Below are 15,721 nucleotides of genomic sequence, written 5' to 3'. Positions count from 1 at the left end.
CGCCGAGAGCCAAAAGGAGGCGGCGGGTGGTGAGCGGCCCGGAGCCCGCGCGGGACCATGTACTCGGCCCCCCGGCCGCTGCCCGCGCCCGGCGCCGCCGCCCCCCGCGGCCTCGGCATGTTCGGTCAGTGCCTCCTCCCCCACACCCGGTGGGGGGCGGGGGAGGGCCGGGGTCCCTATTGGCGCGCCCGGCCGCTGCCTGGCGGCCTGCGATGGGCCGCCCCAGTCAGTGGGAACTTTGCTGGAGGGATCCAGAGTGGGGGCGGGAGCACTGCTCCTGCGACCTCCGGCTCCTTAGGAAGGAGGCTTTGGGGAGGGGCCGGCCGGCCCCCTTTTCCTGAAGTCGAGCCCCCTGGGGGGGCGGGAGAGGGAAGTGATGGGTAGGAAACACCTGGGCCGGGATCCCCTCCCCCACGGGGGAGCGGCGAGCTCTGCCTGCCTCCCCATTGTCTGGTCTGCCCCCCCCCACCCCCGGGGCAGTGCAGGGCTCCCTGCCCGGGCTGTGCCCACCGTGGGGGGGCAGCAAGGGACATGTGGCCGAGGCGAAGGGAAGGCCTCGAGGCTCTGGCAGGGAAGAGCTCTCCTCGGGACACCTTTTCATGGGGTATCCTGGGACACCTGGTAGAACGAGAGGGGGCTGAGCCCTCCCGACTCAGGGGCACATTAGGCCTTGTGATGTCCCAGATGACAGCTGTGGGAGGGGAAAGGGAGGCAGAGCCTCCTCCTCCCCCAGGGTTGGGGAATGTGGCGGGGGAGGGGTTGATGGTAAATGGGCTAAGTAGTGCTGTTCTCCCTGGCCTGCAGGAGGAAAGTTAAGGAGACTGGGATGTAGAAGGTAGAGGCCCCAAGCAAGCCCCCTGGGCATCTGGGTATTGTTGTACTGAGTTGGGAGTAGCATCGTAATGGGATAGGATATAAAGCTGGATGAGGATGGTTATCTGCTCCAACTCCCTAATTTTACTGTGGATCAAAAGGAGGCCTAGTTAGAGTTCTGGAGAAATCTTTCTTCTGTTTGGGACCTCAATTGGAAGAGTAGCAGGAAGTGGAGAGGGTTTTTTTTGGGGGGGGGTTGTTGTAGAGAAGAGGAACCAGCTTTCTGAAAGTCAGGAAGGAGCCAGGAGTGAGAGGAGGGCTTGGGGGCAGGATTGTTGAGGTGTATCTGCCTCCCTCAAGCCTCACCGTGCTCCCCCCTTACTTTTTCCCTCTCTTTCCTGGCAGTGTGGACAAATGTGGAGCCACGATCAGTGGCCGTATTTCCCTGGCACTCGCTTGTCCCGTTCTTGGCACCCAGCCAGCCTGACCCTTCTGTTCAGCCCAGTGAGGCCCAGCAGCCAGCCAGCCACCCTGTCTCCTCTAGCCAGAGCAAAGGTAAGGTGCTTGTGGAGTGGTGAGAGGGGACACAATTTCTCAGGCTTTGTAACAGAGCTTGGGGTGTGAGCTTGACCCATATTCTTCTTCTTGTTGGTCCCATCTTAGTGGTATTTAAATGACTAGTCCCAGCCTGGTCCCCGTCTTAACTGTCGGGACTAGCTTTAACAGGCATGTATTTTTCACCTACTTTAAGAGCCTGCCGAGTCAGCAGCAGTAGCCCATGAGCAGTCCCCCAGTGGGACAGGGGGCCCAGAATCTGGACGGCCACCTGGGGCCACCTGTCCTGAGAGCCCAGCTCCCGGGCCTCCACAGGCCCCTGGGGCCTCCGAAGGCAGCAAGGTTCCACCTCAGCATTCTGAGGAGGAAGGCCCTGGCCCTACAGGGGAGAGTCGGCTGGACAGCGAGACAGAGAGTGACCACGATGATGCGTGAGTGTGCTGGGGGAGGACCAGCCTCCTGGGATGGGCCATGGGGAGGAGGAAGGGAAAGAGATTGAGGGGGGGGTGGTGTTGAGGGTCACCCAGCTCTCCTCAATTCCACAGGTTCCTCTCTATCATGTCTCCGGAGATCCAGTTGCCACTACCACCAGGAAAGCGCCGGACGCAGTCCCTCAGCGCCTTGCCCAAGGAAAGAGATTCCTCTTCTGAGAAGGACGGGCGCAGCCCCAACAAGGTTCTTTAGACCTCCCCTTTCCCTAGCTCGTCTTTTTGCTCTCCTTGACTCCCCAGGGCCTGACACTACCCTCTCTGTTGTCTGCCCTCAGAGGGAGAAGGATCACATCCGACGCCCCATGAACGCCTTCATGATATTCAGCAAGAGACACCGGGCCCTGGTGCACCAGCGCCACCCGAACCAGGATAACCGGACTGTCAGCAAAATCCTGGGCGAGTGGTGGTATGCACTGGGGCCCAAGGAGAAGCAGAAGTACCACGATCTGGCCTTCCAGGTAACCCCCAGCTCCTGCCCCAGCAAAGGCCAAAAGGAAGTTCAGCCCCAAGCGGGCAGGAAATACCTCTGGCCTAGGAGGCTCCACCCGAGCCCAGGCCAGGGGCCCAGAACCTACTCTTGTCCCTCCCACTTCCGCCCACTTCCTCTCCCTGCTCCTCCCTGTCTTTGGCTGGGGCCTCCTGGACCCCTGACTGGAGCTCTGCTGCGTTCCCCCTGCCAGGTGAAGGAGGCCCACTTCAAGGCCCACCCAGACTGGAAATGGTGCAACAAGGACCGGAAGAAATCGAGCTCAGATGCCAAGCCCGTGGCCCTGGGTCTGACAGGAGGCCCCAAGGAGATGCGGGAGCGCAGCATGTCAGAGACCGGCACAGCAGCTGCTCCTGGAGGTGGGTCACACAGGACGTCGGAGCAGGAAGGAATCCGGAGGTTGGGGCCTAGTCTGGGGAGGTGCCTGGGCTTGGCCTCCAGTGTCCCCAGGCCTCGTTTCTCTCAACGGCTGGCTCTCAGCTTCCCTCCCACTGCCTCACTAGCCAGTTCCCTCCTATAGCGCCACAAGCCTCTTCTCCCATTTCCCCCACCCCCCCGTGTGTGGGCTGCCCTACTGAGCTCCATCAAACACCCTCTTCTGCCCTTATTTCAGTCCATTTTTGGTTCAGAAAAAACAGACTTGTTCTCAGAGTCAGAAGACATAGGCTGCAGTTTGGTTCAGATGGACAAGTCAGCCACCTTTTTGAGCCTCAGCCAATAGGATACCAATAGAATGGGAATGCTGAGCCTTGCCCAGCCTATTGCGTAAAGTATTTGTGAGGAAAGGACCCGATGAGTGTTAAAAAGGCAAAGAAATCAATGGCTCTGATTGTCCTCTTCTTCATCCTTTCCTTCCTGGAAACAGTGTTACGTTTATTTGTTTGTTTGAAATGGGGTGAAGTGATGACTTTCCCAGGATCCCAGAACTACAAAGTGTCTGAGGCTGGATTTGAACTCAGGTTCTCCTGACTCCAGAGCTGGTGATCTCTTTGTTGCACCACCTAGCTGCCCAGGCAGTGTTATGTTTAAAAGCTTTGGGGACCATTAACCCAGAAGAGACTGGGGGTGTTTGTGTGTGCGCGCACGTGTGCATCTATGTGCACACGTGATAGCATTTGTGTTTAAGGACTAACACAGAGAAGAGGGATTCCACGTATTTTGTTGGGCCCCTTTGGGGTGCCTTGGAACAGTAGGAAGGAATCATAGAAAGACAGGCTTTGACTGGATATCGAGAGAGCCTTGTGGCTGTGGGGTGCTGCCCTCCGCAGTGGAGCAGGCAGTCTTGTGATGTCACGGCAGAGGTCACGTGTGACCCTGTGCCAGCAGGGCTGTTGGGAAGGCTTGCACCCTCCACTGTCTGACCCTTGGTCTCATCGGATTCTGGCTCTGGTTCCTTCCCCATGCAGTCTCATCAGAATTACTGTCAGCAGCAGCCCAAACCCTGCTGGGCACAGAGGTCAAGACCCCTGCATCTGGCCCTGGGACGGCAGAACGGCTCCACCCAGCAGGGCCTGGCCCCACCAGGCCGAGAGCTTTCTCCCACAGTGGTGTGCATGGCTTAGATGGGGGTGAAGCAGACAGCCAGGCGCTGCAGGAACTCACCCAGGTACAGCTGGGGGGAGGACTTCCTGAGGGCAGGGGTCATCAGGACTCCATCAGCCAACCCTGCATCTCCACCCTCCCTGCAGATGGTGTCAGGGCCAGCTCCCTACACGGGGCCGAAGCCTCCGCCTCAGTATGGGGGCCCAGGACCCTTTGCCACTCCCAGTGAGGGTGGAACCTTGGCAGGTGGGCGGCCCCCAATGCTGCCAGCAAGACCATCCCGCTCCCAGCGCACAGCTAGCGAAGACATGACCAGTGACGAGGAGCGGATGGTCATTTGTGAAGAGGAGGGAGATGATGATGTTATAGGTGAGGGGGAGAGACGGGGGTACAATGGAGGACATAGGGGCTTGCAGCCTCAGGCGTGTTTGAACTTGGTCACAGGGCCTTTGAGTATGATCTATACCTCTAACTGCAGGGTGGAGAAATCGGTGGGCTCATCACCTCCCTGGGCTTCTCATTCATGGCCCCCATCCTGTTCTCTACCTGTCCACCCTCCCACACCCACCCCCCACCCCCACGTGTCCTGGGTGGCATGCCTGTGTTTTTAACAGCACTGGCCCCTCTGTAGAGTGCCTGCCTCTTGTGGTAATCTCAGTGCTTGTCACAAGAGCCCCCGCCAGGAGGTAGGGCATTTTTATAGAGGAGGAGAGGGGTCTAGGCAGGGGTGACCGAGCAAGCTTCTGGCTGTGGGGCCCCATTTCCGAATCTGCTCCTCTCTTCTCCTGAATCCTGCGTCCAATTGCCTTCTTTTCCTGACCATCCTGAGCCCCCGTTAAAAGCTGACAGGAGAGAAAAACTCAGGCTTCTGTGCCTACTCAGAGGGGCTTCGGGGCATGGGCTCACCGGCGGCTTCTCTGCCCCTCTGCTTCCCAAGCGGATGACAGCTTTGGCACCACTGACATCGACTTAAAGTGCAAGGAGCGGGTGACGGACAGTGACACCGAGGACAGTTCTGGGGAGGACCCAGAGGGGGCCAAGGTGAGGGGCTGGGGCCATGCAGGGAGCGGGGAGCCCTAGGCCACAGGGTCTTTCTTCACCCTGATGCCTTTTTCTCCCAGGGATTTGGCAGGAAGTTGTTCTCACCTGTGATCCGTTCATCCTCTCTATCTGCTGCCTTCACACACTGCCGCCCAGCACTGGAGTCCGAACCCCCTGGAGCCCCTGACCCTTCCGCTTTTCCCAAGGGCTATGGCCCTGCACCCACCTCCTCCTCTTCTTCCTCCTCCTTCCAGTCGGCTCCCCGGGAGCCTGGTCGAGGTGCAGCTGGAGGGCCTCTGCGTGCCCAGCACCCGGCTGGGGGAGGCCCGCTGCCTCCTAAAGCCCGATTTCCTCCTGTGGACCCAAATGCCTATCGGCGCAAGCGGCCAGAGAGCACAGCAGGGCCAGAGCCCTTCCCCGGCCCCTCAGTCATTGCCTCGCCCCCCGGAGGAGGTGTCCTACAGGCCTTGGTGCTGCCCTCCGGGGGCAGCCTGTACCCGGCCAAGGAACCCCCAGAGCGGGACAGCAGTGTGGCCCGACTGCCATCAGCCACAGTGTTGGTGACAGCCCCTACCTCCCTAGGGAGTGGAGGGCTCACCTATGGAGCCCCACCGGCTCCCCCACGTCCCGCTCCAACTGTGGTGACCAATGTGGTACGGCCAGTCAGCAGTACACCTGTGCCCATTGCTTCTAAACCCTTCCCTGGAGTGGGACGAGGTGAGGGGTCACCAGCTGAAGGAGGCGCCAAAGGGGAGGCGGGGGCTGGTCCCCGAGCACCAGGGGGCTCCCCACTCGGTATTGGTCTGGTCTACACTGATAAAAAACAAGCAGCCCCTACAGCCCCGCATCTGGTGGCAGGACCCCTTCTGGGAGTGGGCAAGGCCCCTGCTGCTGTGACTAACCTTCTCGTGGGCGCCCCAGGCTATGGCACCTCTGCCCCTCCAGCCGTGCAGTTCATTGCCCAAGGCCCACCTGGTGGAGGCGGGGCAGCGGCTGCAGCAGGGCCCCCCACTGGCAGTGGCCCCAACGGCCCCGTGCCCCTGGGCATCCTGCAGCCCGCCCCTCTAGGCAAGCCTGGGGGCATCACTCAGGTGCAGTATATCCTGCCCACGCTGCCCCAGCAGCTGCAAGTGGCCCCAGCCCCAGCAGCGCCTGGCCCCAAAGCCGCAGCTGTCGGGGGCTCAGGCCCTACGGCCAGCATCCGCTTTGCCCTGCCACCAGGAACTACCACCAATGGGAAGGTCCTGGCACCAGCCACCCCAGCCCCTGGGATTCCCATTCTGCAGCCAGTGCCCTCTCCTGCACCCCCGAAAGGTGAGGAAGGAGGGAGGATGGTGAGAGTGTTAACTGATCTGGTGTGCTGAGGGCTTAGAGACATTGTGTCAGGCAGGCTAAGTTACACGAGGTGACAGTCTGGAAATGATTTCAAGGCCAGTACAAGTGATAGAGAGGAAGGCCTATCCTTAGATGAAAGCTAGCTGCTGAGCTCCAGTTATAGGGTGGCCAAGGGGTGGCCAGATAGCAGCTTGTTTGACAAAGATCCAAAAGTCTGAGTGGGGCATAAGCTCTAATAATAGAAGCCTCCAGCGAGATCCGCCGTCCTGAGCAGTCCAGCAGTCTGCACCAGAAAGTGGGCCGTGCAGGACAAGGAGCCGATCCAGGGGAGGGTAGCCAGGCCTCAAACTCATGGTGCTAGTGTGGGCAGGGACCTGAATGTGGCAGGGGGATCCCAGAGGACCGGTGGATCCTGTAGCGAGGTGGGAGACGTGATGAGAGCCCCACTGTGGGAGGGGGAGCGTGGTGCGGTCAGGACTCCTGAACGGAGGTCTCTGAGTGGAGGTTTGGTGCCTGCTAGGAATGCTTTCGGAGGGAATTCTTAATCGAGTATAGATTAGGTAGCATCTGGTCCAGTTTGTTTGAGGTTCTGAGGAGTGAATCTTCTCATGAAGGGGGAAGGTTCAGAGAGTGCTTTATGAACATCCGAGCGACGCTGGAGGATGTGGGGAGGATGAAGGTGGGCCCAGCACGGCTGGTGGATACCTCACCGCTCTCCCTCTCTTCACCTCCAGCCCAGTCGGTGTCTCCAGTGCAGGCCCAGCCCTCAGCAGGCCCCACCCAGCTGCTGCCTGGGAAGGTCCTGGTGCCCCTGGCAGCACCTAGTGTGGCAGTACGGGGTGGGGGGGCCAGCCAGCCTCTACCTTTGGTGAGCCCACCCTTCTCTGTTCCAGTGCAGAATGGAGCCCAGCCATCGAGCAAAGTAAGTGACTGGCTCCTGGGGTGGGCGCTGGGGGCATGGCCTAGGGCCAAGGGCAACTCCCTACCCTCTTACCTCCTCTAGATCATCCAGCTCACCCCAGTGCCAGTGACCACCCCTGGTAATCTGGTACCCCCACTCAGCCCGGCCACGCTGCCCAGTCCTGCATCCCAGTCTCAGAAGGTCATTTTGCCCTCTTCCACCAGGTAATTTGGTGAGGTAGAGTAGAGACGTGGATGTGGTAGGGGCCCTGCGACCCTAACTCACCTCTCCCCACTGTGGTTTTTCTTGGGCAGAATAACTTACGTACAGTCGGCTGCTGGGCATGCCCTTCCCCTGGGCCCCAGCCCTTCTTCCAGCCAGAGTGGAGCCCCTGGCACCCCAGCCTCTTATGGGCCGGCCAGCTCCGTGGCGCTGGGCTTCACCACCATCGGGCCCAGTGGCCCTGCCATAGTCCAGCCCCTGATCTCAGGTGAGGGCCACTGGATTGTCTTGTTGGAGGCAGGGTTAGTGAGGTTCACCAGAGGGTTGGTGGCGGGTCACAGACTGGGCTATTTGGGGAAGGGATTCTAGAGTAAAGGGGCAGGTGGTGTCCCTCCAAAGTCCCGACCCTGCTTCCTCTTTCTTTCCAGGCCAAGCCCCGCTGCTGGCCCCAGGCCAGGTTGGCGTATCACCAGTCCCCAGTCCTCAGCTGCCACCAGCCTGTGCTGGGGGTCCTGTCATCACAGCATTCTACCCTGGCGGGCCAGGGGGCCCCTCAGCCATGCCCCTCCCTCAGCCAGCCCCACCAACCCCAGCCCCTCCTGGTCTCGTCTATACTGTGGCCACCAGCGCTGCCCCACCTGCTGCCATCCTGCCTAAGGGCGGGGCACCTGGTCCTCCAGCCCCCACTGCCTCTCAGACCCCTACCAGTCCTTTCCCCAGTGCCACAGGTGAGTGACGTGCCTAGGTTGGGGTCCTGGGCTAGGGACAAGTGGGGATGGGGATTTCAAAGATGGTAAAGTGATTCTGCATGGGAGGGTTACCCTGGCAGGTGGGAGAAGTGCCTGGTAAATGCAAACTAATTTGCCAAACAGCCAGTCATTGGAGCAGGATACGGGCAGAAAAGGGACCAGAGTTTTATAGCTTTCATCCTGGATATTTTTCTCTTTGACAGGCTCCGTGGCCTATAGCTTGGTGACCCCAAAAGCCCAGCGTCCACCACCCAAGCCCCCACAGAAAGTGAAGGCGGCCATTGCCAGCATCCCCGTGGGCTCCTATGAGTCTGGCGTCCCCACCCGGCCAGGCCCTGTCCCCCGGCAGGCTGCAGAGCAGGGCGCCCCCAGGGAGGTGGCCCCGGAGACAGAAGCTGATGGTGGGCCAGCCACGCCCGCACCCCCACCTCCACCAGATAATTGGGCTCCACCTGGCCGAGAGAGCGCCCGCAGCAGCCCTCCCCCTGCCCCGCCAGCAGAGGATCGGCCAGGAGTCAAGGCATCAGAGACGGTGAGGGAGCTGGGGGGCAGGGGTTGAAGTTCTCATGCCTTTGTTCCCTTTTCCTTGTTCCCTTCCCCTCCCCCCAGTCACATCCCTTATGGCTGTTCTGAGCTGCTTTCCCCCCCACTCCTTCCTCACCCCAGGCCAGCAAGATTCCCAGTTCCCCTGATTGGCGGATTCCAGCTCTGGCACTGGAGAGCCGTGGGGAGCCCCCGGCTCCGCCCAGCCCAGCTCCCGCCCCTGGGGGCAGTGAAGGGGCAAGTGGGCGGCCTCCAGGGGCTGGGGACACCCCGGAGCGGAAGGAAGCCCCCAGCAAGAAGGTCAAGGTTCGGCCCCCTCCCCTGAAGAAGACTTTTGACTCGGTGGACAAGTGAGTGTCGGAAGGGCAGGGTGGTGGAGTGGCTAGACAGGGTGGTGCGGACAGGGGCTTGACACTTGCCATCCCCCAGCAGGGTCCTCTCTGAGGTGGACTTTGAGGAGCGCTTTGCAGAGCTGCCTGAATTCCGGCCAGAGGAGGTGCTGCCCTCACCCACCCTGCAGTCGCTGGCCACCTCCCCCCGAGCCATCCTGGGCTCCTACCGGAAGAAAAGAAAGAACTCAACTGGTGAGGAGCCCCAAGGGTGGCAGACTGACTTGGGGCAACAGAGGGCCAGGGTACCACTCTGAAAACTCTCCCCTATCACCTAGACCTGGACTCAGCCCCAGAGGACCCCACCTCCCCCAAGCGCAAAATGAGGCGTCGTTCGAGCTGCAGCTCTGAGCCCAACACGCCGAAGAGCGCCAAGTGTGAGGGCGACATCTTCACCTTTGACCGGACTGGTGAGGCAAGGGACAAAGCTGAAAGCTGGGCGGGGGGCGGGGCGCACTGGTGGGTGCCTGACAGGGTAGTCCGGCCTCACCTGGCCCTCTTTGACCACAGGCACTGAGGCAGAGGATGTGCTGGGGGAGCTGGAGTACGAGAAGGTGCCCTACTCGTCTCTGCGCCGCACCCTGGACCAGCGGCGGGCACTGGTCATGCAGCTCTTCCAGGACCATGGCTTCTTCCCCTCAGGTGAGTGGGGGCTGCCAGCTGTGGCTTAGCCGGGATGGTCTCCCTGAGACCCCAGGCACTCACCACGCTGTCCATCCGTCCCCAGCCCAGGCTACGGCGGCGTTCCAGGCCCGCTACGCAGACATCTTTCCCTCCAAAGTGTGTCTCCAGCTCAAGATCCGAGAGGTCAGACAGAAGATTATGCAGGCAGCCACACCCACAGAACAGCCCCCTGGTGGGGAGGCCCCTGGACCTGGGCCTCCACCAGCTAGCGCAGGGGCTGCTCCTCCGCCCCCCTCTGAGGGCCCTGACTCGCCCCCACCTGCTCCGGACTCTTCCTCATCCTCCGTCCCCTCAGCTGCCCCTCCCCAGCCCTCGGAGCCTGCGCCCGGTGAATCGAGCTGGGATGGGGCCAGCCAGCCTTCCCCTCCACCCCCTGGCCCTTCCCCAGGGGGCAGGTGAGGTGTCTGCCGGGGAGTGACATCCCCGAGGGTCCAGAGACCCCCATGGAGGAGACAGATGGCCCTGAGCTGGCCCTGGGCAGGAAGCTGTGTGGGGAGGGTGGGTAGCCCTGTACATTAAGCCTCCCTCCAGTGAAAGGAGGAATAAGGTCCCCTCTTCCTACTGCTTCCCTCCCTGGGGACTAGGGGGAGGCAGCAGAGGGCAGAGGGGGGACTCTGGCCCCCACGGAGCCCCTGTACATAACCTGGAGTTTGTTATCTTGCGAATCTTTTCACTCTACTTTATGCAAAATGGCTCATGAGGGCAGGACTGAAGGAGGGAAAGATGGGAGCCCCGCTCCCCCATGTGAGGGGGTACTGGGGAGATAGCCCAGAACTGAGGGTGGTGGCACCCACTTCCCTCTCTCCCCTCCCTCAAGGGGCTGGACTCAGGTTAGTTTGGAGGTAGGGGTGGAGGATCAAGGTTGGGGGGCCTCCTGCACTTTGGCCCTGGGTCGGCGGGGGGGCAGGGCAGGGTGCACCCCTTTCCTCCTTACCTGCTCCCCCACCAGGCTGTACTTTCTAAGAAGGCAATTTCCCTGTCCCCCCACCCCCACCCCTGGAACAATACATGTTGATCATGTGCAATATTTCTTACTGTGCCGAGAAGCCTCGAAGACCGAGATTAAAGCTGTTTTAACACACGTGTCTGACAGCCTGGGCCCCCTGGGACTGGGGAGGATGGGGCTGAGGGGTCAGCCTGGGAAGCAGCAGCTTCGCCATCGGTCACCCACACTGGAGAAGCCCCTCATCCTCCAGACCTTGGAGTCGGGCAGGGCCTGACCTGTGGGTCTGACCTAGGGCCAGTGTAGGCCTCAGTACTGATGCCCCCCAACTGCCACTGTGGCCAGGTATGGTAACAGGCCTCTCTGGGGAGAGTTGGTTTGTCTGTCATGGATTCCCACTCCCACCCCCCACCCCAGTCAGCAGTGAGGGGGAGGGAGTTGGGCATTCCCCCTCCAGGCTATGGGAGGGAGGGGGTTTGGGTCAGTGCCCACCAGGCTCCCTGTGAACCACTCATTGGTCTGTTGGCAAAGTCACTTAGCCCCAGGGACCTAGGAACTAAGCGTCTTGGGTCACCAGGTCCTTTGAGGCCTCCTGGTCCAGAGGTAGACAAAGTACGGCCTCAGAGCTTAGAATGGTTTTTACATGTACAAGAATGGGGGTGGGGTGGGGTTTACAGACCCTTGTTCTAATCCACCCCACTCATTTTAGAAGCCTTAAGGGATGAGGTGAGTTGCCTGAAGTCACAGGTTGAGTGGGAGAGCTCAGATTTAAACTCTGGTCTAATGATGACAGATTGTGTACTCTTTCCACACCCCTCCCTGCCCAATACTTTTTTTGGGGATGGGTGGGGTATGGGGGAGTTTGGACATCCACTCTCCACCCTAAGCCAAAAATGCCTCCTACAAAGCCAGGTCATGTAAATCCATACATATGCCAACTTGAGCCTTTGCACTGCCCCAAACCCTCAACTATGTGGGCCACTTGGTAGGTGGCAAGTCCCTCCCACTTGCTGGGCCTCTTATCTTTGAAGGAAACTCTTCCCCTTACAGTTGTAAATCCTAAGGGTGCCCTGTTGAATTTCCCATCAAAGAAAGGTCCAGCAAGGGGAAGCTACTTAGCCAAGGTCAACCAGGAAGGACCACCCACCCATTCAGCCTGTAGAGCTGGGCCTAAGAGGGCAGGTGGCATTGGGGTAGAAGCTGCAACCCAGGGTTAATGTGAGCATCCAGTGGTCTAGGGGAACTGCAGCCTTTTGGGCCAGCTCCTTGCTCTGCCCTCTGGTCCTGGTTTCCTATGAGGAAGATGAAGGGGTTGGCCTAGATTCCCAAGTCTCTATCCATCCATATGTATCGGCAAGGGCCCACAGAGGATAGGGGGCTGTCAGGGAAATGTTCCTGCTTAGAAGGGCTTCGCAGACATAAAAGATGAGGCTGGAGGCCAGACTGGAGAAAGAAGGTGTTTAATGGGGAGGGAATTCAGGAGCCTGGCTCAGGCTGTGGGGGCCCCTGGCCTGCAGCCAGGAGGCGCAGCAACAAAGCGTGCAACGCCTTGCACACAGGTGTGTAGCCCAGGCGGGTCAGATGCAGGTAGTCATACATGTCATGGTGGCTGATGGTGCCATCCGAATGCACAAAGCCAGGGTCAGCATCCAGAAAGTGAGCACGTGGCCGGCCTGCCAAGGCTGCTCGGACCAGCTCATTGACACGGCGGTTCTTCTCCCTCAGTGGGTTGGGGTGCTGGCCCCTTGGGAGCAGGGCCTGTAGAGTGGGACAAGACTGAGGAGGGCAGGCAGGCAGACACCTCCCCTCCTGGTAGAAGCAGAGTCTGATCATGACCAAGTGTGTGCTGTTGACCTTGGGTTAAACCCACTTGAAAGTGAGGTTGACCTTAGATTATACCTGACTCTCCTTTCAGCTCTAAACTCTATGATCCATTCTGTCCCTCATGGGGCCTCAATCTCCCAATTGACAAATAAAGAAGGGTCCTCCCAAGTCTAAAAGGGCAGGAATGAATTCCTGGCAAGAATGGCTCAGGTGCAGAAGAGTCTCAGCCTGGCATACAACATCCTCTCTTATGGAGTCAGTTTTCATGGGGTCCTAGCCCTGGACTTGCTTTGTGACTTCACCAAAGGCCCCTTCCCTCTCTGTGCCTCAGTTTCTTTTGTAAGTCAAATGGGAGTAGGAGTGCCAAGGACCCTCCCCTAGAGGCCTCCTACCTCTGGGACCTGCCTCTGAGGGTAAAGAAACAAGAAAAGTATAGCTGGCAAGATGGCCTTGTATCTGAGACCCTCCCTGTGTCCCTCCCTTCCATCCATCCTAGGGCTGGCCTCTCTTACCAGCACAACCACTCGGGCCTGGGGCTGCCGCTGGTTTACCAGGCCCACAATCGCCTCGATTCCAGCTGTGACCTGCTCTGCCGTGTGCCCGTGATTGTTGGTCCCCACCCAGACCACCACGATCTGTGAGAAAGGGAGCAAGGCTGTGATGAAATGGAGATCCAGGAGACCTGGGTCCTTAGCTCCTGGGGCAAGTCACTGCATCCCTCAGGCTGCAAGGAGGACACCCATCACCTACCCCCCGAGGGTGTGTGAAAACTGTAACAGCAATCTGAGAAAATGGAAGCCCCAGCTCCAGTCAGGATGCCCTCCCCAGCCCGGGCCTCAGTCCCTCTCACCTTGGGGCGGATGTGCTCCAGCTCCCCATTCTCCAGCCTCCACAGGACATGCTGAGTGCTGTCCCCACCTATTCCGAAGTTGAGGGCATGAAGAGGGGAGAAGAGCTCCCTCCAGAGCTGCTGGGACAGAAACGTGATGGGATAGCAGGAGAGGCTCCAACTAAGCCCTGGCTTGTGCTCCTAGCCTGGTCCCCACACATGGAACCTCAGGTGGCCCCCTTCCCTCTCTGGGTCTTTTATAATTGGAAGGAAAGGCTGGTGAAGCCTACAGACCCCTCCTCACAATCATGCCTTCTAAAGAACTGAAGGAAAGTAAGTCATCGATTTATCGATTGTTCATTTCTGATTCAAACTCATGCCTGCTTGGGAATCCAGACGGGATTAGGCTAAGAAGATCTAATTAGTTCAATACATCTCCCCCTCCCCCCAATCGGGGAGAGTGAAATGAGGGCCTGCTGGCCTTGAGAGGCAGAGGCAGAATTGAAGGCCAGGTCTTCTGACCTCCAAAACTCAACCGCCCCCCCACCCCCACCCCAGCTGTCCACTCATGACCTTACAGCTGAGAACACTTGAGGTGAAGTGACCCACACCCAGGTCAGCTCTGCCCGAGGCCCCTCCCTGCAATGCCCCTTCCCCTCCCTCCTCCCCCACCCCTGTCTCTACACCACGTCTTTGCATTTTACACTCAAGGTTCAGACTTCCGAGCCCCCAGCGCTGGCCACAACACCCCTTGCCTCCAAGTCAAGCAGGGCTTCCCTGCTTCCCTCTCTGTTCATCCCTCTCCATCCTCAGGGAAGCGGCCGGACGCCTCCCTTCTCCAGGAAGTAATCCCTGGCCTGGCCGTGGCAGGAACTCACCTGCAAAGTAATGGGAGGGGGAGGGGAACAGAAAAGCGGGGCAGGGCCTGGCCCAAGGTACAGCCACCCGGGGAGGGAGGGGCCATCCAGAAGCTTCTGCCCCGCGTTCAGGCCCCCGGTAAATGTCGTCGCCCTAGAACCAAGCACCGTGGCGCAGCCCTAGTTACCCTCCCTCGGGCAAAGGCCCAGCCTCCGTTTCCCCCGCTGCCCGGGAGCGCTCACCTCGCACTGGTGCAGCAGCTGCACCAAGGAGTCCCCGATGAAGACCACCTCGGGCTCCTTGTCCTTGCTGTCCGCCACGAAGCGGTGGTGCTGCAAGAGGGACAAAGCACGGTCCGGCGGGGACCTCGGACAGCGCCCTCCGCCCCGGCTCACGTTACAGCGGGGGAAACCGCCGGCCCAAGGTCACGCGCGGGGGCAAGGCGGGCGGGGGCGGGGCGGGCAAGTCCCCCTCCCTCGCCTCAGTTTCCCACCTGTCAAATGGGTACAGGGAGTGGTGTGCGGGGCGGGGGACAGGTGAGAAAGGGGGAGCTGATCGCTTTGGCCCCGCCCCTTGAGGCCCCACCCACCCGGGCAGGGCCAGGGACCCTCACCAGGGACATCCAGCGCCCGTCGCCCTGCACGTCCTGGACCGGGGTCGGGGTGCTGGCCGGGTTGTGGTCTCCGCTCATCGCGGTGGCGGCTGGCTGTTCCGGCTCCTGCGGTGATTCCGAGGTCAGCCCGGGCCCCGGACTCCTCCTCTCCGCTTCTCTCGCAGCCCGCCCTGCGCTCCCCCCTCCGCGCCGAGCTCGATGGTCCCGCCCGCGGCCCGGGACAATGGTCCGCACCCCCAACCGTCCCCCCCTTCCTGGGACAATGGGCCGCTCCGCCCCGACTCAGCCTGGGCGTGCCCATTGCACCGGGGAGGGGGGGAGGGGAGCCGCCGTCCCCCCCCGCAGCGGGGCGCGATGGGCGCGTCTGTCTCACCTCCTGGATCCGACTCGCGGCGCCCACGCGGCTCAGGGGACTTCGGCCCTGGGCTGGAGGATGAAACCATTCCACACCGGACGTAGGGGTGGAGGGCGAGACCATTCACCAGAGAGAGGGGAAGTCGAGAGCCTGACCCTGAGAGTAAATCACCAAAGACAGGGGGAGGACGAGATCATCTGACACCAGACGGGAGGGGTGGGGGAGAGCGGAGGAAGAAACCATATTCCGAATAGGGAACAAGCTTTTATTAAGCGCCTACTATGTACCAGGCACTGTGCTTAGCGCTTTACAAATAGTGTCCGATCCTCAAACGACCCTGGAGAGCAGCTATCACCCTACAGGTGTCATTCTACAAGTGAGGAAGCTGTGGGAGATGGTGAAGTGACTTGCCCAGAGGCGCGCAGCAATGAAGTGTGTGCAGAGGATCTGAACTCCGATCTCCCTAAGCCCACACCCAGCTCTCTATTCTCTTCCAAAGCCAGCTGTCTCTAGGGCCACCAGGATGTCCCCACCTGAGCTCCACTTC

General features: G+C 60.3%; 2 protein-coding genes across 4 annotated transcripts; one reads left to right on the top strand and one right to left on the bottom strand.

The window, feature by feature from the left end:
• On the top strand, positions 1-10,837 carry CIC (capicua transcriptional repressor). Of its 2 annotated transcripts, none has more exons than XM_036745587.1 (20): positions 1-124; positions 1,219-1,368; positions 1,565-1,799; positions 1,914-2,043; positions 2,135-2,317; positions 2,540-2,705; positions 3,753-3,952; positions 4,035-4,257; positions 4,826-4,929; positions 5,010-6,243; positions 6,999-7,186; positions 7,268-7,389; positions 7,480-7,655; positions 7,816-8,115; positions 8,340-8,668; positions 8,803-9,029; positions 9,112-9,263; positions 9,347-9,478; positions 9,579-9,710; positions 9,796-10,837. In XM_036745587.1, the coding sequence occupies exons 1-20, from the start codon at positions 58-60 to the stop codon at positions 10,149-10,151; spliced, it is 4,806 nt and encodes a 1,601-aa protein (XP_036601482.1). In that variant the 5' UTR covers positions 1-57; the 3' UTR covers positions 10,152-10,837. The 2 variants fall into 2 exon arrangements, with proteins under 2 accessions (XP_036601482.1, XP_036601481.1); XM_036745586.1 differs by having other exon boundaries at positions 9,109-9,263.
• Positions 10,838-12,139: 1,302 nt separating this feature from the next.
• On the bottom strand, positions 12,140-15,214 carry PAFAH1B3 (platelet activating factor acetylhydrolase 1b catalytic subunit 3). 2 transcript variants are annotated; one of them, XM_036745350.1, is made up of 6 exons: positions 15,193-15,214; positions 14,820-14,924; positions 14,449-14,538; positions 13,370-13,489; positions 13,032-13,154; positions 12,140-12,453 (listed from the first exon to the last, which is right to left on the bottom strand). In XM_036745350.1, the coding sequence occupies exons 2-6, from the start codon at positions 14,895-14,897 to the stop codon at positions 12,172-12,174; spliced, it is 693 nt and encodes a 230-aa protein (XP_036601245.1). In that variant the 5' UTR covers positions 14,898-14,924; positions 15,193-15,214; the 3' UTR covers positions 12,140-12,171. The 2 variants fall into 2 exon arrangements, with proteins under 2 accessions (XP_036601245.1, XP_036601246.1); XM_036745351.1 differs by having other exon boundaries at positions 13,370-13,486; positions 14,820-15,208.
• Between the last annotated feature and the right edge of the window lie 507 nt (positions 15,215-15,721).

Source organism: Trichosurus vulpecula, chromosome 2 (genome assembly GCF_011100635.1).
Source record: "Trichosurus vulpecula isolate mTriVul1 chromosome 2, mTriVul1.pri, whole genome shotgun sequence".
Classification (NCBI taxonomy): Eukaryota; Metazoa; Chordata; class Mammalia; order Diprotodontia; family Phalangeridae; genus Trichosurus; species Trichosurus vulpecula.
The sequence above is the reverse complement of the archived record's forward strand: the minus strand, read 5'-3'. Positions and strand labels throughout refer to the sequence as shown.